The sequence below is a fragment of the Thalia democratica genome, chromosome 5 (assembly GCF_965202585.1).
Source record: "Thalia democratica chromosome 5, ktThaDemo2.hap1.1, whole genome shotgun sequence".
In the NCBI taxonomy this organism is placed as follows: domain Eukaryota; kingdom Metazoa; phylum Chordata; class Thaliacea; order Salpida; family Salpidae; genus Thalia; species Thalia democratica.
In genome coordinates, this window is record NC_139169.1 from 44,453,899 (window position 1) to 44,475,243 (window position 21,345).

At 29.2% G+C, this 21,345-nt stretch overlaps 1 protein-coding gene across 1 annotated transcript in view; it reads left to right on the forward strand.

Annotated features, from left to right (window-relative positions):
• The window catches only part of LOC145836580 (uncharacterized), an 84,564-nt gene extending 69,145 nt beyond the window's left edge, over positions 1 to 15,419 (forward strand). The window contains exons 31-44 of the mRNA XM_082944374.1: positions 15 to 268; positions 3,178 to 3,292; positions 3,539 to 3,682; positions 3,841 to 3,966; positions 7,780 to 7,928; positions 8,280 to 8,488; positions 9,404 to 9,482; positions 9,765 to 9,904; positions 10,903 to 11,019; positions 11,620 to 11,747; positions 12,237 to 12,370; positions 12,966 to 13,113; positions 14,942 to 15,076; positions 15,276 to 15,419. Coding sequence (XP_082800500.1) covers positions 15 to 268; positions 3,178 to 3,292; positions 3,539 to 3,682; positions 3,841 to 3,966; positions 7,780 to 7,928; positions 8,280 to 8,488; positions 9,404 to 9,482; positions 9,765 to 9,904; positions 10,903 to 11,019; positions 11,620 to 11,747; positions 12,237 to 12,370; positions 12,966 to 13,113; positions 14,942 to 15,076; positions 15,276 to 15,419 — 2,022 coding nt within the window. The remainder of the gene's footprint in view (positions 1 to 14; positions 269 to 3,177; positions 3,293 to 3,538; positions 3,683 to 3,840; positions 3,967 to 7,779; positions 7,929 to 8,279; positions 8,489 to 9,403; positions 9,483 to 9,764; positions 9,905 to 10,902; positions 11,020 to 11,619; positions 11,748 to 12,236; positions 12,371 to 12,965; positions 13,114 to 14,941; positions 15,077 to 15,275) is intronic.
• Positions 15,420 to 21,345: the final 5,926 nt, after the last annotated feature.

Below are 21,345 nucleotides of genomic sequence, written 5' to 3' on the forward strand. Positions count from 1 at the left end.
ATTTTTTATAACAGGTATTAGAATACTACCACTACTTGTGGCAGCGCACAAGAGGTGTTTCCCCTGACCTGCTCCTGCAGAACCTCCCCCCTTCGCTGCGCACCACCGTGTGTCAGTACATGTACTCGGCGAACATCAGCACGTGTTTGAAGGCGCTCAACTACAACAAGCGGTTCGTCGTTGAGGAAAGAGACAAGCAGGGTTTCTACAGGCTTCTGTCTTCCTACATTAAGCCCATCATTTGCATGACTGGAAACGTCATTTGCAGGTTCGTTTCGACTTCGCAGAATATTTTGATAAATTGTAGGAGCTCACTGGTAACACAACTAAAATACTGGTATGTAGCGGTTATAAATAAATGTTTGGTTTATTGATACTTATAATAAATTTGAAATGTTTCATAAATATACTTCGTTATCACTTTTTAAGCAAATAACAGGGTTCGTGCACGTCAGGCTAAGTCAGGCTAAATCAGTTTTTTTGAAAAAAGTTGAAAAACGTCAGGCTAAATCAGTTTTTTTATTTAAAAATTTGAGAATCTCAGTTTTTCTCAGTTCAAATGCTTCAAAATTTTTGATTAAAAAGAATTGAGAAATATTTTTAAGATTAAATTAAGATGTGAATTTATTTCTAAATAATGATTTAGTTATTAAAGACAAAATCAGTCAGAATTTGTAAAAATAAATGCTTAAATCCTTTTGTTGAATCTCTTAAAAAAATTTAAGAATCTTCATTATTTTGTTTTGAGTAGATTATATACGTCATAATTATGAAAATTCATAAAGAAAATACAGTATAAAAAAATTAGAGTTTAGTTCAACAACTTAGCTGTTTGTTTGAATTTCAATACTCGTGTAAGCGTTTCATTTAAGTTTTAATAAAACACGACAATGCACGTCGTTTTGTTAAAAATATTCTGGTTATAATGTTTTTTACTTAGTGCTTAATTAAATTGAACAATTGCGTTTAGTAATATATATTAAACTTTTACACTAGTATTAGATATAACACTTATTTTAAAACTTATCACTGAATTTGTTATGTTAAGGGCATAGGGGGGTAAATCACCATTTTCACAATATCGTCTTATTTTATTGAGTTGTAACTAGTGATGTACCGGACCCAAAATTTTGGGTCCGGCCGGATCTGGACTTTTTTTTCAAATCAGAATCCGGCCGGAACCGGATCCGGACTTTTTTTTCAAATTAGAATCCTGCCGGAACTGGATCCGGACTTTTTGTTTTCAAATTAGAACCCGGCCGGAACCGGTTCCGGACTTTTTTTTTAAATTAGAGTCCGGCCGGATCCGGATATCAGACAAAAATGGTAATATCCGGCCGGACCCGGATAGTGAGTCCGGTACATCATTAGTATAAACTAGCCTGAGTCAGAATGAGGTTTTTAAAAACTAAAAAAAAAGAACTTTAATCTAATAATAAGTAGAACAGCTAGCCACAAGGTTTACAAATTTAGGTGTTATTTACAATTAAAAATCTGAAATCAAGTTCTTGAACAAAATACACTAGAAAATTACAAAATATTGAAAACTGGATCAGCTCAAACTCATTCAAAATCTAAAAGAAAACTAGCCTGAGTTTTTATAAAAAACTAAACTAGCTTGAGGCAGTCCAAGATTTTCTAAAATTCCTAAAAATTTTCAAACTAGCAGGGTTGCCGCTGTTTAAGTCAATAAAACTAGCTAGAGTAAGTATAAACAAGCCTGAGTCAGAATGAGGTTTTTAAAAACTGAAAAGATTACTTTAATCTAATAATCAGATAACAGCTAGCAAAGGTTGACAATTTGGTAGTAAAGTTGTGGACTGATTGTGGTACACTTAACTTATTAGTACTACCCATCATAATTAAATCCTACCTTATTTAATTAATATCTAACAAATACTAAATTCAAACTGAGACTACTTTCTATAATCAGACACGACAGTTTTGAGTGATGAATCTTTTATATAAAACACAACAAGAAATACTAGCATATACAAAATTATTAATTACTTTGGTAAAACTTTAAAAACTGGGAGCTATTTAAATCTATATAAAAAGACTTAAAACAATATACTAAAAATCAAATAAAACTTTTAGTAAACAAGAAACTGTAAAATTTTTCATAAACTATTAAACTATAAACCTGTCTTAAATATTTAAACAATTAAACACCAGTTGAAATATTCAGTTTTAAAACAAAACACTTTTTACAATAAGCATTCACAAAAAGTTCAAGATATTTTGTTGCTTCAAGCTGCACACCAAACTAACTAACTGCTTACATATAAACTGCCTGTCATGTTCTGATGTTTTGTTGCATCAGTATTTAGTTTGAAACATTTCGTTATATGATTCTCATTGGCTCGTACATTCAACCGTATTACTCTAAATATTCTCTGAGCTCAACTTTAAACAACAAATAATGCAAGTATTCATTCCAAAGTTTTCAATTTTACAACATATGTAAAAAGTTGCATTTCTGAAATGTTTATTTCATAGTTTAAATGTAAACAAGTGTAAATTAGTCACGTGTACAAAATGAGCCAATCGGGGTAGGTGTTTAATTTTAAGTGACGAAAATGACTCTTATTAATTTACACAGGGTTTAATTAAAAAAAAAACTTTTCAGTATGCTCTTTTTTACTAACTAGATCCGGGTCCGGCCGGATCTCTGTTAGGATCCGGCCGGACCCGGATCCGGACTTTTTTTTCAAATTAGAATCCGGCCGGAACCGGATCCGGACTTTATTTTCAAATTAGAATCCGGCCGGATCCGGATATCAGACAAAAATGGCAATATCCGGCCGGACCCGGATAAAGAGTCCGGTACATCACTAGTTGTAACTAAGCTATGAGTTGCTTTTTGCAGATTTTTAAAGCTCAAAATGTTTCTGAGATAAAACTAGTTGAAGTCCGAAACTACAATAGTACTAATTAAGACCCCTCAATATCTAAAATAACTTTTAAAGGGTATTTTTCTTACTTTGAAAAAATTTCAGGCTAAATTGGTCCCAGTCAGGCTAAATGAAAAAAATTTCGCGTACGAACCCTGAAATAAGTTTTAGTTGTTTTTTATTGTCAGATGAATGAAAAAGATAAAGTTTTAAACAAATAAATATCTTCCAAAGCAAAAACTTGTACTTTAAAGTAATTTTAATTGGGTACGATACGAATCAGAGCGGGCGACGTTGGTGAGGAGATGTACTTCATACAGAGAGGGAAGGTTGCGGTGCTCGATGTTAATGAGGAAACTCCAATCAATATTCTTCAAGCTGGTGATTACTTCGGTGAAGTCAGTTTGATTTGAATTTATTGCATCTTTTCACTTGTCTACAAATGTTTGAAAGCTCGCTCTTAGCTTTCTAAACTAATATATTAAGAAACAATATTTAAAGATACTTTTTCTTTAACTCTAACTAACACATGTTGCTCAGTTTATGGTTGTTTTTATCACATAACATTTCATTTTTTTCCTATAATTTAATTTGAATAACCTGACTAACCGAGTAATCTTTAAAAGTTTATTATTCAATAAAAGGACGCTATTTTGCTGAAGAAGCCTAGAAATCGTACTGTTGTCTCACAAACCATTTCGGAGCTTTACTTTATTCACAAGGATGATTTATTAAAAATTTTAGAAAAGTTTCCCAAGTTTCACAACAGACTGTTGGCCCATGCTACAGTTAGTATATACATTCTGTTTTGATTTTTTATATTTTCAATAATTTAAATTTCAATAAATGAGGCTCACAAGTTATAACCTAGTTTCAGCTTAAAAAACTTATATAAGATAATTTCAGTGTAACTTGTAAACATATTTTAACACTTTTAATTTTACAGATAAGAGCAGATTTACAAAAAGAAAAAGAGGAGAAAAGAACCAAGATAGAAGAATTGAATAAAAATGAGGAAAATTTAGACGATAGTGATTATGACACCGGCTATAGCTGCTTCGATTATGAAACGGTTTGTGTTCTGTTTATATTATCCTTTTTTATTCATTTTATCAGCATTTTTTAATTTTATTTTTACCTTAATCTTAATCCGAATTTTTGATTATAATTAAATTCTAGTTTACTTTATACTTGCTTTTTTGACTATGGTACTTTGCTCTATTTATTATAAAGTTAAAAAAAATCTACCAAACAGTTTTAACAAATGCTATTTTTGTACTTTTTAAGTTCCAAACCAGTCTTTTTTTTCTGTCCAGTAATACAAAGGGAAAAAGTTACTTTTATGACAAATAAATAAAACATAAAACAAGTCAAGAGTAAAATTGTATGTCGTAGGTAGTTAAAGATAAATTTTAATTAATCAATGTTGTTACTTCTAGCTTAAAGCTTGATATATATATATATATTTGTTATATTTATAATATAAAAAAACAACTAATTTTCAAATCGTTTACTTAGTTTCAATGCTTTGTGCATCTCCTCAGAAAGAAATAAAGAACAAAGTAAGATTTTTAAAGAATCACATAAAAAACACATTGTGACGTTTCAACTAAAATTGAATAATTTTAGTTAGCCTATTTTAAAAACAACTTATGTACAAATTAACTTATTTTTGCTTTGTTTGTTCTTGTTTTTGGATTTATTTTGTTGTTATTTTTTTTGTTATTATTTAGCGGTTTTTGTTCTTTTAAAATACATGTTTTGATTATAAAGGCAGGGTTGCTGCCTTTCTTTTCTTTATATTTCTTTATTATTTGTTATATATTTATTTAAAAAGTATATGTAAACTTGTTAAACGAAGTTACTTTACAATAAAAAAAGAATAAAATAGAGACATAAATAAAAGATTTGTTATAAAAAATATCAAATTATTTTAATAAATTGAAATTAGAAAGTCTTAGTTTTTATCTTTTTTTTCAAGTTTTGTACAAAGGTATTTAGTCGGATGTTTATAAACTCCCAAAACTTACGTTCGTTTATTTGAAAAGTTTCATTTTTTTCACTAGAATTGTTAGATCTGGACATAATTGACATGTTAGTATGTTTATATGATTTTATTGAAATGAAAAATAAATTATTCTGATAAAGTAGTAGGTTATTAAGAAGTTGTGGTACTTATGAAAAAATAACCAATGTACAAAAAATATTGGAAATAAAATAAAAACGTAGCTTTTGAAATATATGTCTTTGGTCTTAAACAGGGGTCAGCAACCTTTTATAAGTAGCGGGCCAGTTTTACTTAAGAAAGTTGCTTGTTGACCTCACTGTATAAGAAAAAGTCTTCCGCACGTCACAGTTATTTAAAATTTATTGTAGTAAAATTATATAATAACTATTTTCAACGTTAACTTTGATAAAATATGCAATAGCAGAAAACTAATAATGAGTAATTAGTTAACTAAGATCCTAATTGTAGTTTTGTTTATCACATAAACTAGTTTTTTTTTAGTTCTATTTTTAGCTAAAAAGTACCGCGCAGGCCGCAGTTTGTCGACCCTTGGTCTAAACTGATGACAAAAATAACATTTTACCCAAACAAGATACCAAACAGTTAAATTAATTATGTAGACGTTTATTCCGATCACCCACCGACAATAATAAAACTAAATCTTAGAAAAGGGTTGAAAATAAAATCTTGAATTCCGGAAAAACCTAAAACTTGACAATTGAGGTAAAAAAAAAGGTGGAAAAACCTCGAATTTGAGAAGTTTTGAAAAGAAACCTGGAATTTCGAACCAAAATCTATAAAAAGCCTAAAATACACGGAATTTCAAACTATTTGTACATATAAAATAACAAAGTTCATGATAGCTACGAAAAATCTATTATAAAGATAAAAAAATTAAAAAAATTGCACAATTAAAAAAATCTCATAAAGAACACATTCAAATTAGCTTTACAGTAGTTTTCCAATGTTTTTATACTACATAAAACCGTTTTTTTTTAATTTAAAGCAAATTTGTACTAAAAATTGACCTACAACTTTTTTGTTTGTTAAACCTCGTAGAAGTTCAGAAACCCTGAAAAAATTTCACACAATTCTTTGGCAACGCTGTTAGAATGATTGAAAAATTATCGTTAAACAGTTTTCGTAACTGTTCATTAAAAGTATCATTAAACAGTTGGGAAGACTATTAGGTTAAATCCAAATCCGTAGCTGGTGCAGGAGAGCACTACGAAGAATTGAAGGCTACGTGCGAAAAATTTCAATGTTTGCTGTGAAGAAGTACAAAAGAATAGTTCAAACAGAAAAATAACATTAAATGACAATTAATAAGAAATAAAATTGAAAAATTAAGATTTCTAAAATTTTACTTATGTTAAAAAATTAAATATGTTGTTAACTTAATACGTACAATAAACATACAGTATTAGAAAAATTTCAAATTATTATTTTGTTTTTGAGAATTCTAAAATGCGTAACCATACAAATGCGTAGATTCGCGAGATGTGACTGTAAAATAACATTTTCATTAAAGATGTGTTTAGTTTTTGTAATTTTCTAATTTCATTAGAACATTCATGTATAAGAGGTTTTGCTAAAAGACTATTAATATAGCAAGTATTTACCGCTACATTATGCTGTGTTGAAATTTTGAAGTAATAAAATTAAACTCTGTAACAACTAACTTAACTGAAAGTATATTGATGAAGTTTGACAATCTAGCAGATAAAAATTAAAATGGAGATAGTCAAAAATTTGAGAAACAAATTATTGCGACATTAGTAAAAAAATTGCTTATAGTTATAAAACATCACAAAAAAAAACTTGCTGTGATTTTTTGTTTTGTTTCATGTGCACGTGACAAGGTAAGTAAAGAAAAATAATATATTTGATAAAACATTTATTTTTTGATATACAAGATCAGCCTTAATTTCTCTAAAGAGCAATTGTTATCTAAATTATTTCCATAAACGTCATAATTATTTTTGTATTAATTAACTTTTAGTTTAAATATATCTTGCTTCTACATTAATAGTATTTACATGTTCTGATTTTTTCAAAAAATTAAATTACATTTTCTGTCACTGTACGCAATCGTTTAGTTACGCATTTTAGAATACTCAAAAATACAACAAATAATAATTTGAAAAATCTTTTTAGGTTTTTAAAGAATTCATTTTTTTTTGGCAGCAATAATAATAGGAATATTTCATGAAAATTTAAATAAATATTTTGCATTTATAGATTGTAACTTCCATAAGGAACCAATTGAACTATATGGCTTTGCTTTTTATATTTTAGGTGTCTTTGTGCCCTTTTTATCTTTAAATCAAACAAGGTACAATGCTCAGTTCCTCACAATATTTATGGCATAAAGTTTCATTTCAACTCAATAAATCTCTTATCTTTTGCTAGTTTGTTCCTTGTCCACCTAAGATTGAACTTATCCTGCATAGTATTAGAATATAATCTATCTCTATAATACCATTCAATACATTAATCTTAGGTGGACAAAGAACAAAGTAGAAAAAATACTTTTTATACACTTTAACAATTGAAAAATATCAAATTATTTACAACGTAAATGAAAACTTTTTTTGTAAATAGAAGTCCTTAAATGTTTTTTTTAATGTATTATAAGAAAACAGCTAGTATAGTAGGTGTATTTGTTACCTCTCGTTTAGTTACGTACTTTTGCTGTGGACCCAATGTGCGTAGATTCGCGAGAGGTGACTGTACTACCATATTTAAACCTTGGAAACTTTTAATGAACATACGTTTATATATATATATAGTACTTATTAACAATTAAAATAAAGAGTTTATTTCAATTGTAAATCTTTGAACAATTATTTCGTTCTAAGCTCTAAAATTTTCAAGGGTTTGGATCACAGCTCTAAGTACATGAAACTGTACAAGTACATCACAGTCATTTTTGCTCTGTTTTCCGTAAATTTTGCCGTGTACCAGGCTTGTTTTTCAAGTCACAGTCGTGTTTTGTACATTATGGGCTATATTATAGACTTCTGGTAAGTTATTGTTAAATTCATTATTGTCTATACTAATTGATACAATTTATAAGTATGGCATCTTGCTAGTTATTTTAGTAAAACATGTTTTTTCTTAATAGTTTTTTGATTTTTTTACAAAAATAAAATTTATTGTAAATATTTTTTTTATTTTGCAGGCTTTTATTTTGCACATTTCATATAGTATAAAAAATACTTAGTTGTTGAATTATTATGAACTATAGATTTTTTAAAAGAACTGTTCAAAATAATAAAAGCTCAACATATTTTCCTATAGTTAACTATTTTTAGTTTCCTCTATCGCTCATGTTTTGAAAATTTACAACAACCGTTGTAAATGACGCCACACAGGTTTCTTTCCGATATGCTCGTCACGTTCCACTTGAGTTATTTTGACGACCAGCAAGCAGTGGTGCGGAACGTGGACAGAATCAGGAAGAGGTACTACTCCTCCTACTTGCTGTTCTACCTTGACGTCTGCTCTTCCGCTCCCTTGGGGATGGTTATCCAATTTCTACCTTCTTCCGTCGGAACTGCGCTGAAATGGAACTTGTTGGCAGGTTTTGGTTGAAATATATTTGGAGAGCAAGGTTCTATAAGAGTTATTCGGTTAAAAGCCATTAATAAATGTGTCAAGTTGTAAGCTAAGTTGTTATATTCTTGTATTCAAACAACTTCATCACAAGACTGAATCATTGAAATTATATCAGCGTGTTCTATTTGTTTGTATTAGATTTTGCTTACCATTGTTACTTTTGTTTTTGAGACAGATTTTGTATGAATGTTTGTTTTTTTTTTGTTTAAATTTTAATTTAATTATTTCAATTAATGAAATGCAAAGTTTTAAACTAATTTAACGTAGTTAAAAAGTAGAATTTGCATGCACTTAAATATTAATATTTTTGATTTTTATTTTTTGAAAGTTAGTTGAAAGAATAAGATATAACGTTAAACTCTAGAAATCCAAACAACCAGAAAACTAAAAAAACTGCTTTGTATGCAAATACTTTATTGACTTTCTCATGTAATATGAACAGCTCTGCAGAGTCAGACATTAGAAATTTTACACAGAGAATATTAGTTGTTCATATTTTATGAGCAGCGAAACGTCATCAGTCAATACGATATTTTCGTATAAAAACAGTTGTTTTAAGAAAAATTGAAGAATTTATTTTGTATTTCACAACTAATACTTAATATGTCTTACTAAAATTTATAGACTTTTTTTATAAACTGTAAAAAATAACTTATATCTGTAGATTTTTATAAAGTACTTTTGATATTAATTAAATTAAGTATATACGTAGAGATAACAATTGGTAACAGTTTTTTTTACTACATTTACATAAGTAAATTTTATTATAATTAATAGTTTATCTTGCTTAAATTCATTATCTACAAACAACAAAATACTTACAGAAATAAAGGTTCCTTAGTTTTTTTTTTTTGCTTTGAGATAACCAACTATTTTTCAGGAGTCAGATTTAACAGAGTCTTGAGATTTATCAGGATTGTTACTTTGTTCAGAAAATGGGAAGAAGACACTCATTACAAGTTTGTCTTACTTACTAAATATTTGTATTAAAATTTATTAATTTACTGTGGGTGAAACTCCTTAAAGTTTTCATGGTTTCCCAATGTAAATTGTTTACTTAAAAAAAATATATATACAATTATTTATTTTTTATTAAAATAAATTTAAACTAATTATTTTGAGTGCTAAATAATAAATATAACTTAATGTTAAATGAAGGTCATTAGCTTTTGAAACTTATACAATGATTAACATTTTTTTTATCTGAAACCAAAGTTTTATTATAATATTAATGGCTACAGAGTTATTTGGGTTCGCATGTTCAAATTTGCGGTGTATTTAAGCTTTCTAATCAACACAACTGCTAGTGTTTGGTATTTTAACGCTTGCAAGCAGAATGTGTGCAAAAGTCAGTCATGGACATCAATTTCTAACGTAACAGGTAAACATTATCTGTTGTGAAGTCACACTTTTTACAATAACTAAAGGTTTTTGTTTGAAAAATAATAATACTGGCAAAATATGAATAATAATATAGTGCTTATTCACTTATCCGGACTTCACTTATCCGGAGGCTCACTTATCCGGACAGTTTCGGTCAGAAAAAAATTCAAAAAAAATTTAATATTAAACACAAAAATTCATTCAAAAAGTTTCAAAATTTTTTAAATTCCATCAGTTTTCTGCTGAAAAAACTAAAAAACAAACGTCAATTCTTTCTTATTTTAGTAAAACTTCCAATAAAAAATAGTTTGTTAGTAGTAATAAGTTTCTGTTAAATTGATTTTAAACTTAGTCAAAGTTTATCGTTTTTTTTTATGTCTGTTTTTTTTCTTTTTTTTTTTAAGTTTTCTTTTACATTTAAAGAGATAGTTTTACATTATTTTTTGTTTTTAAAGATATATTTAATTTATATTTTCTCATAAACAAAAATTAATATTTTTTTTTAATTAAAAGTTAGGGCGGGTGGAATTGCAAATGATAAATTTTACTTGCTTGACCCTCAAAAAACGTATATAGTTGCAGAGGGTTAGTAAGACTGATGTTTTTCTACCTTTGAGAAAATAAATTAATTAACCTTAAATTTAGCCTTTATTATTTGTCATTTTATTAAATATTACTAACAACCATTATGTATTTGTTTTTACCATAACACTTTTACTATGCATTGTATTATATGCAGCAGTAATAGTATTATAGGAAAAAATTGATTTTTGTACTTATCCGGAATTTTGGTTATCCGGACATGTTTACAGAAAAATCTTGCCCAACGTGTCCGTATAAGTGAATAAGCACTGTACCATATAAATTAATATTGATAATTTTCAATAATAATAACTTAAGTCAATGTATTTTATACTCAACTCCTTTTTACTTAAAAATTAAACAAATCATAGATTTTTAAGCATTCAAAAGTTATGAGTTATAACAAAATTACAGATTATTCAAACAATATGATATATTCCCACTCACTAAGGTCTTGGATGGACAGCATCTACTGGGCTACTGCCACTCTTACGAGTACTGGTTATGGAGACATACACCCTATTGAAAGAGGTTGTATTTTTAAATACATATAGAAGTAAGTATTTGGTTCATTAAAGAAAAAAAAACATTTTAAACCTTCTTGACAATTAGAGAGTTGGTCAAAATGTTTTGTGATGTTTAAATATACATTTTCTCCGTAAATACTTTATTTTAACAAAACGAATCTCCTGTATTAAAAGAATATCAAACTTAAACAGTCTATAAAGTCTTTCTATATAACAACATATAAAAAAATGTATTAAAGTTACATTAAAATAATGTGTATTTAAACAGTTTATTTACGTTTTGAATTTAATTGTTTTAGTATTTTGATAGTCCTTGTTAGTCTAGATCTCCAGCAGTTTATGTACGGTACGTTATATCTCTTTAATATTGTTTAATTTTAACCAATGTTTTTTATCCTTCCCAATGAATTAACAAGTAAATAATATTTTATTTATTATAAATTTGTTAAGCTGTAACTAAAGCTTTTGTTTTTCCAACAAAGCAGTATTCTGTACAAAAAGTTAAAACACATAAATGAAAAATCTCTATTTTCTTTCTGTTACTTTTTGTTATTAAGTAGCAGAAAGTATATTACAAGCTTATGTCAATTTTTTTTTATCACAGGTGAAATGTTGATATCTTGTTTTGTTATGTTACTTGGGAAGATAGCACTTGGTTATGTGTTAGGTATGATAGCTGCTACTCTTGCTAATGATGAAAACCTCAGAGTTGGCTTTAAAGAAAAAGTAAAGGTATGTATCTAATTTCTTATTCAAGTCTTCTAATATTTTTTAAAATTTCTTCTAGAGCATTTATTATGCACACGCCTTCCATTTGCATTTATTAAAAACTCAGTATTACTGATAGATAAAGCTTGTTGCACATTTAAAATATTTTTTTATTATTAGTTTGACATTTGAAAGAATATTTAATTTACAAATTTAAAAATTGTACTTTTTAGGATAGAAGGTCATTTTCTACTAAAAGAGTTAAGAAAAGTAATTTGAGTTAATTGGTAGATTAATCCAGCAAAAGAAATATTACAGTTTTATTTTATACTGCTAAATATTATATATTGTTCAAAATATTTTGATAATATATAATAGGTATTTTAAAAACTATTAGGTACTGCTGTTAATTTAATGCAGCATTTAAAGCGACACTATGCTGAAAATAGGTCAATACTCTACTACAAATATACGCATGCCTTTTGGAGTAGAAGTTTATTTTACTTTTAACAGTCAGTGAAGAAGTGCATGAAGAGTTTGAATTTCAGCGGAAAACTGAGGCGCGCAGTAGTCAAGTATTACGAATTCACTTGGAGTCGCCAGAGAGGAATCGATCTCATGAACTTGTTCTCAGATCTGCCTTTCAGGTTTGTTATACTTATTAATGTTTATATAGGAGGTTGTAGATAAATTAAGTTGCAAATAAACCATGTTTTTTGATAAACTTGTCAAAAACATTTTTTATCTAGTCAATTCTTAAATTCTTAAAAGTTTAGGTCAACTACGATTTCTGAGGGTACTTAGACTATGGTTAAAGACAGTGAATTTTTTATGGTTTCAAGCTTATCATTAAGATTTTTTATCGTTTTAAATTTGTATGAAAACTATCTATAGAAAACTACCACAGATGTTTTTGTGTTAAAACTTTATTCCGACTGACGGCGTTTCACTGCTCTCAAATAAATTTAAGAACAGAGCAGTGAAATGCCGTTAGTCGGAATACAGTTTTAACACAAAAACACATGTGGTATATATTCCGAATAGCTTAGCTTATCAGGATCTCCAGGATTTAACGCCTTACGTTACATCTTATATATAAAATTATAAATAATTTATTTCAAAATTGTTAAAACCTGCTAAAAACTAAAGTCTCAAGCAAAGATCTTTATTTACACAGTTGTTATTTATATAATAAATAGTTAAAAAAGAAAACAGCTAATAAACAAGCGTGAATTTAACCAGTCTCCGGTTGGATATTCACGAGCAAGTAGTTGGAGATTTGGTGGACAACATCGACATATTCAAGGGATGTCCAAATAACTTCCTCCGTCACATGTGCATGATAATGATACCTAATAACTACAATCCCGACGATCTCATCTGCTCCAAAGTGTGTTATCCAAGTTTATTTTGCAAAAATTTCGTTTAATTTGAAAATAATTAACTAGTAAAATATACACACAGATCAACAACTTTGTTTTACGCCCGATAATAACCGAAAGCAGTTTTGAGTTTTTCGTATCAATAAGCTTATCTAGTTTTCAAAAAAGTAGAGATAGTATAATTAGATCTCGGTTTTAAATTAACTGTAAACAAGAATTTGAAAAGTTTTGGCTTAAGATTTATTTATTTTTACAAAAAGTTTTAGTAAAAAGCTTATCAAACTTACTCTCACCCTCGATACTTTTAAAATGATAATAATTTGGCAAAAAGTGTTTATCCAGTAGTTTTGTTTTTTTATAAAAATGTATAACTAAAAGCTTCAAACTTTAAAAGAATAGTTTGAGTAATTAATGACCACTACAGGTATTCTACGTATCAGACTAAATCTTCTTCTTTTTCCAAAAACTGGCAACATGTATTTTTGCTTAGTGTTTAGAAATAGTTTTAAAAATGTTTTTAGTAGATTTTTACATTGTGATTTTTTTTGAAATAAGTATTTAGTTTGATCACTGTTTATGGCATCGGAGGGTCCAACATTTTTTATTTATTTTTTAAACATTTAGATTGGCTCTTATATGAAATTTAAGGTATAAACTACACGTCAGTTTTTATAGATTTTTTTAAAATCAATATTTGAGATATCGACGTTTTTTTTTAAGTTTCCAAAACAAACGTATGGACCGCAATTTTTCACTGTCAATTCTCTCGTAAATTTAAAATTTTACTAAAAATCTATTTTCTCCTTCATTTTTCAATCTAGAGACCTCAAATTTTTAGTAAACACTCGTTTTGTAGATTAAATGATTTTGAATGTTGCGATTTTTAAAATATACAAAATAAAAAAAACGAAAAAACAAAGTATAGGTAATTTTTATTTAATAAACTTTTTATTTTTCATTATTAAACAATTTAATGCATTCTATCGATTTAAATATTAGTTATGGACTTACTGTCAACATTTGAAGAAGATTAGTTTAAAAGTTAAGGAGAAGATAAATTTATAGTGAAATAGTTTTTTTTTTCGCGTTTTTGGTTTGCACCTTCTATAAGAACCTATGGAGGTCACCAACTTTGATTGCTTGTATCTTAAAAGTAACTTTGAATTTTGTTAAGCGGTTAAAAGTGTCTGATAGGTCTGATAAAACTCTACAAAATATGATCGACTTGTAAAATTAAGATTACCCCTTATACCCCTAATTATTTTTAATTGAGGTAATGTTTGCAAAATAGCAGCATTTTTCACTACAAATACTTTAAAAATATCCTGAAGTCTAAAAATAAGGTTGGGAATCGATTTTTTTTGAATAAACAACTCAATTTTGAATTTTTTTCTAAAAAAGCCACTGGTTTTTATACAAAAAAAAGATATTGTAAATTTAAAACTATTCGATTGACGCATTCAGGGGTTATTTGAAAAGAAATGAGTATATTTATCTGTAAAATTAAAGTAACACAGAGTGAGTGTATCAGTGTTGCTATAATTAAAGTTATTTCAAAAATTGAAAATTGATTGAGCTAGGCACTCTGAAAGTAAACTATTTAATATGTATGCGCCAGTTACATGACAACTTAAATTCCAAAGTTACACTTCAAATTTAAGTTTTCAAGTAACGAAAGTTAGGTAAGAATTTTACGTAAAACCCCTCCACTATGATTAAGTCCACTTGTTAAGTTATACCTATAATGGCTCCACTAAGACTGGTACTTTAATGTTTGTTTCTTTGTACCACCGCTTAGTTTACATTAGTCGCTTATTTGATTTTAATTTTTGACAGGGGGATTGCAGATCTGAGATGTTGGTCATCAAAAGCGGATATGTAGATGTCGTAGAAAAACAAGGAAAAGTCATGACAGTCGTCAGGTCGCTAACTACTGGTGACACATACATGCCGCTGAGTGTTCTCTACAAGGTTTACTAGAATTGCAATTTTTTATATTTCAGTTTTTTACTATGGAAGCAGAAGTTTATCTTCGTTTAAAATTTTGGTTTTATTCTTCTTTCTTTTAGTAAAATTTTAGTATTTCATTATTGTTAGGACAGATGGGATTGAACTATTTCTAAAATAAATTAAAAGTTATAGCTTAGTATAAGTGTTTTAAATTACTCAGATGCGAAGACCTGCTTCATTGAAGGCTCAAACAAACGCGGAAGTGTTTACTATAAAAATGCAAGATTTGCAGAAAGTTCTAAAATCACATCCGGGAGTGATTGACATCATACTGAAAAATGCTGCTAATCTCAAAGACGAATGAGCTTTATAAAAAGGACAAAGGATATATACGTATTTAAAATAATCGATTAGTACATGCTAAATGAATGAAATTAAGTTCTTCTATATACTGTTTAGATTTTTATATCAAAACAGCGTATAAATGAAGATAGCTTAATGGGATGATATAAAATTTAGTTTTGATGATCATTTATAGTAGAAACTGTACAGTTTAAGTGGCGATCCCATTTGAAATACTTTTTAGAAGTCTTTTAAAGAACTACTTTTCTAAACAGCCTTTAATTTGATTGTAATAATTAAAATTGTTTTTGACATTTAATGTTACCTTTGCATTTTATATTAAATTTCATGCTAAAATTGAAACCTCAATAATTAACACTGTGTGATTTATAAAAAAAAAATATTTTTGTTACACACCAAGAATATTTAATACTTTTGAGAAAAGTGTTCTGAAGTTTTTATTTCTTGTTTTTAAATTTGTGAAATTAATGGATTTTTTTAGTGCTTTATTTTTCATATAAAAATGTGTTACTTAGATTAATGTTGATAGTTTAAAGTTTAAACCTAATGACATTTTTTTGCATAATTTAGATGCATAATATAAAATAAGATGTTTTTACAACTGCATATAAACTTTCTTTATTTGTATTTATTATTTAGGGATAAAGATTTTTTTGGAGAAACAGTGTTAGCTAAAGTAACAATCGTCGAATAAAATTTATTTTAATAATATGATAATATAACTGTTATAATAATAAACAAAGTAACAACACAAGCAACTATGTGTCAATTTAAGCCTGCAGTAAACAATAATCTATTTCACCTTTTATGCGCAAAGAAAAGGACAGCTTACTTGTGACGTAAATACAGGCTTTCAATTATAGTTGCAAGTTTATACACCAAAACATGACATAATGAATTTCTATCTACTTTTACCTGTCTTTTAGATGGCTTCCTGTCTCGATTCCATACAAATTCAATCAATAATTTGAAAAGTTTTATTATTAATATTACAATTTACGTACACCTAATATACAATATTTTTATCATGCAGTAACCTTTTTAACAGGCAATTTACTTTTTTTTTGATTTCCCACAATTACAACTTATAATTTCATTGTTTTAGTTGAGAATCAGACTTATCTTCCTTATTATTACTACTGTTATTAGAAAATAAGTTATTTGGCACAGTTTTGTTTGTACTTTTACTTGTGCTTCAACTAATACTTTTAGTTATAGGTCTATATTATTCGGGAGCGGGTCAGAATGACACAGCGACAAAATGACACGGTCGTCAAATAGACACGGTGCGTCACTTTGGCACAGTGACAAAATGACACGGTGCGTCACCTTGGCACGGTGCGTCAGTTTGGCACGGAGGGTCACTTTGACACGGCGACAAAATGACACGATGCGTCACTTTGGCACAGCGACAAAATGACACGGTGGGTCACTCTGGCACGGTGCGTCACTTTGGCACAGAGGGTCACTTTGACACGGCGACAAAATGACACGGTGCGTCACTTTGGCACAGCGACAAAATGACACGGTGCGTCACTTTGGCACAGAGGGTCACTTTGACACAGCGACAAGATGACACGGTGCGTCACTTTGGCACAGCGACAAAACGACACGGTGCGTCACTTTGACACGGAGGGTCACTTTGGCACAGCGACAAAACGACACGGTGCGTCACTTTGGCACAGCTACAAAACGACACGGTGCGTCACTTTGACACGGAGGGTCACTTTGGCACAGCGACAAAACGACACGGTGCGTCACTTTGGCACGGAGGGTCACTTTAGCACAGCGACAAAGTGACACGGTGGTTAATAAGGGAGGGAACGATTTGTTGTGAAACTTCAATCTTCACTGGTATGGACAACGATCTTGTTTTTCTAGGAAACTTTTCGGTTTCCTGTCTTCTAACCGGTTTTGTAGAATCAGCAACAATAACATCGATTAACTTTAAAAACAAAGACCGCAGTAATTTTTGATTGTGACTTCATAAAATAAAGTGAAACACGTAATGTTTATACCTTCTATTGTCCACCGTTGTACTTATAAACAACATACTCATTTTTAAGCAGTAGCAAGGTGTAAGGTGTGCTTGAAAGCTGAGCTTAATAAACGACAAATAATTATTTGTATCAAACAAAGTTCACAAAGATGCAAAAGCAGCAACTTTTTTAACAAAATACGACTGCCAAAGTTAAAGGGAATTTATTTTTGATTTCTTTCGAATGGAAAAACTTAAACACAGTTTTGTACTAGAACTTGATACGAGTAATAAAAATTAAAAAATGACTTGCCATTTTACGACTAAAAAGATAAAAACTCATATAAACCTATTTTTTAAACTTCAGCAACATTCTGATTTAAAAAATACAATCTATATTTTAGATCAATCATTCAGCATATCAAAACAATAAACTAGTAGGTGTTAACACAGAGGATAATTTGTTTTATAAACTAAAACTCAAACGTTATCGAAAACAACTTTTCTGCTGTTGTAATTTTCTAAATTCTAATGCGGTTCTTATTTTTCGATTTTGACTTGCGCTCTTTTGACGACTTAATAGCTGACAATTTTGAACTAAAATACTGCGTTTCCTGACGATTTACGTTAGTAGCAACATCTTCAAAAAATCATTGTGCACTTGACTTAAAAGATCGAAATTTTACGCCTCTATGCGACTTTTGTTAGTTGCAACATATATCGTGCACTTAGAAGTAGAAGTATAATGCTCTTTCGCAAATAAAATTGTGCACCTAACACTAAAACTGCATAGATAAAAGTATAAGTACAAATAACCGCAAATAAATTATTTTTTTTAGCAAAAAAATTCCCTACATCAAGCATCTCTTTAAATAAAACTCAATAAACCACTATTACACACTTTAATAGACTATTGTAGACTTGCTTTAACAAAGTACAATTTTTCTTACTATTATAATACTAAAACTAATAGTATAAATGCTATTTAATTCCTTAAATGCAAAAAAATACTATAATATCTGTCATACTCTAAGTTTAATTTTTTATATTTTAGGCTACAAAGTTTTGTAAAAATTAAAAAGACTTGAAGTATTAACTTTATTAGAATTAACTAAATTGACGATAAACTTAACATTTAATACACTATTTTTAAGAACAACTAATTTTGATTTATTAGGACTCAAGTTGTATAACCTCTAGTGCTTAATTTTCTTAAAAGTGATAAATTTATAAATGCGCATGAATGGTTGCATCAGACTCTTAATTTTCTCTCAACTATTCATAATACTATTTTTAACTTTTTCAAAAATTTAGGCTCCAGGACCGTTTATTTTAATTATATGCTTTTAGACAAGTTTGTTATACATTTTCAATACAGAGTTTTAAGTAAACATCCTAAGTTATTAACTTTTATTGAATATTTTTTTGTATGTTTTTGGAAATTTAGGACTTAACTTTAAAAAAATTTATTTTTAACTGCACGTAATAGATTGTTAAAGCATGTGATTTACGACTTGATAACTGAAATGTTCTTTGGTATAACTTTTCGAGCGATAACCTTTTGTCGTTTAAAAAATAGTAATAATAAAACTTTTATGTTTAAACAAACTACAAGGTTAAAATATTAAACATATTTAATATAACTGGCTAGATACTACAAAAGCAGCTAAACTCTGTATTTTCAAAAACTAGAGTTAAAACACGCATGACTTATTCTTACAACCAAATAACACTGCATAAAATTAAATCTTAGTTATTATTTATAACAATTCCTGGTAATAATTAATTAAACGTTTAACAAAAAATACTAAATTTTATTCATTACATAAATATGAAAAGTTGTGAAACGTAAAAAATAAAACTTAAGAATAATTTTGTTTTTATACTTGGACTTGAATTTTAAAGCATTGTATCATATATAGTTTCAAATGTATCAAGCTACTATAGTTTGGAAAAAATATAATAAATCTTTTGTTTAACTAATTACTATCAAAGTTTTACAATTGAAAGTTATATTACTGAAAAAGTTTAGTTTTGCTTATAAGTTTGTTTATCCATGCTATAGTGACGCAACGTGTCATTTTGTCGCTGTGTCAAAGTGACGTATCGTGTCATTTTGTCGCTGTGCCAAAGTGACGAACCGTGTCATTTTGCCGCTGTGCCAAAGTGACCCTCCGTGCCAAAGTGACGCACCGTGTCGTTTTGTCGCTGTGCCAAAGTGACCCTGCGTGCCAAAGTGACGCACCGTGTCGTTTTGTCGCTGTGTCAAAGTGACCCTCTGTGCCAAAGTGACGCACCGTGTCATTTAGTCGCTGTGCCAAAGTGACGCATCGTGTCATTTTGTCGCCGTGCCAAAGTGACCCTCCGTGCCAAAGTGACGCACCGTGCCAAGGTGACGCACCGTGTCATTTTGTCGCTGTGCCAAAGTGACGCACCGTGTCATTTTGTCGCCGTGTCAAAGTGACCCTCTGTGCCAAAGTGACGCACCGTGCCAGAGTGACCCACCGTGTCATTTTGTCGCTGTGCCAAAGTGACGCACCGTGTCATTTTTTCGCCGTGTCAAAGTGACCCTCCGTGTCAAAGTGACGCACCGTGCCAAAGTGACGCACCGTGTCATTTTGTCGCGGTGTCATTCTGACACCCACCCATATTATTCAGGGTGCCACACAGTCAGGAAAAACTAATAAAAACGACAAAAGTCAGGAAAAAATGTAGGTTTTTGAAAAAAAAAGTCAGGAAACTTGACAAAATTAAGAAAGAAGGTCAGATTTTGTCAGATTAATTTACAAAATTCCTTATTTTCCCAAGCCTTTAAAGCCAGACTACTATTGCAAAATTTTCCTAGAAATTTACAAAATTATTTAACTTCCAATGCCTTCATCTGGTATAAATTAATAAAATATCCTTTATAAATCTGCAAATTTTTTCTATTAGCATATTGAACAACTATCCTACATGAACAAGCAGTTTTTTATGCTGTTTAGTATTGATGGTCTGTGGCAAGAACACTTCCATAAAAATTTTCTTGCATTTCTTTAGTAATGTGATATCTCTTATGCAGCCTTTTTTGACATTGTACTAGAGTACCCAGCCTGTTGTTGCCTTTATGCATGAGAAAATTTCGTGCTTAGTAATCAAATTGCTGTACATTATTATGAAAGACGTGATAGTTACGAACCTCAGCTTAACCAGTTATTCAAGGTTTAATTACATGATCAAGCTTCCCAAAACCTGCCCTTGATCTTGGTTGTGCTGCAACCAATTTGCTTGCAAATTTGAGGAAAAAAGACCTATTTTAGGAACAAAAAGTCTTAAATTAAGCAAAAATATTTTTTATATTTGTTATAAAAGCGATTGAAAATCTCCGGAGCAGAATGGCTACTGGAAGTACACTTGTAAAAAATATGTCATGCCTAAATCCGCATTGCCTTAAAAAAATTAGGAGTCACAATTTTTGTTAAACGTTTTGCAAACATCGTGCACTCCTAAACATAGTAAAAAAATGTGCTCCAACTCTGAAGGTAATACTAGCATCGAACAGTTGAGAAGTTTAATAAATTGTCCAGTGAATGCATTAAAGTTCAACAGTTTCAAGCAAAAGGAAGATTGTTTGGACCAGTTTTTTTTTTGAAATATTAAAGTTTACTGCCAAATCTTCTCTCGGAAAGTTGTTGCAACCATTTTTTTTGTTGCACAATGGCCAGGCTGAGGTCGAACTAGATTAAGTATTAACAAAGCTCTGCTTGAAAACAGTATGAAATGAGAAACTATTACATCCAGTAGAAGAGTTAAAAATTATATGTATGCATACAAACTAGAAGTGTATCAAGTTAGAAAATACAAGTGTTTTGCTGTTTATTGCAAATACATCAATCATAAACAGCAAAACTTTTGGAGTGAAACCATTTGTTCGGGTGAAGTTGAAGTGGGATATTGTTGTTCTCTTTTC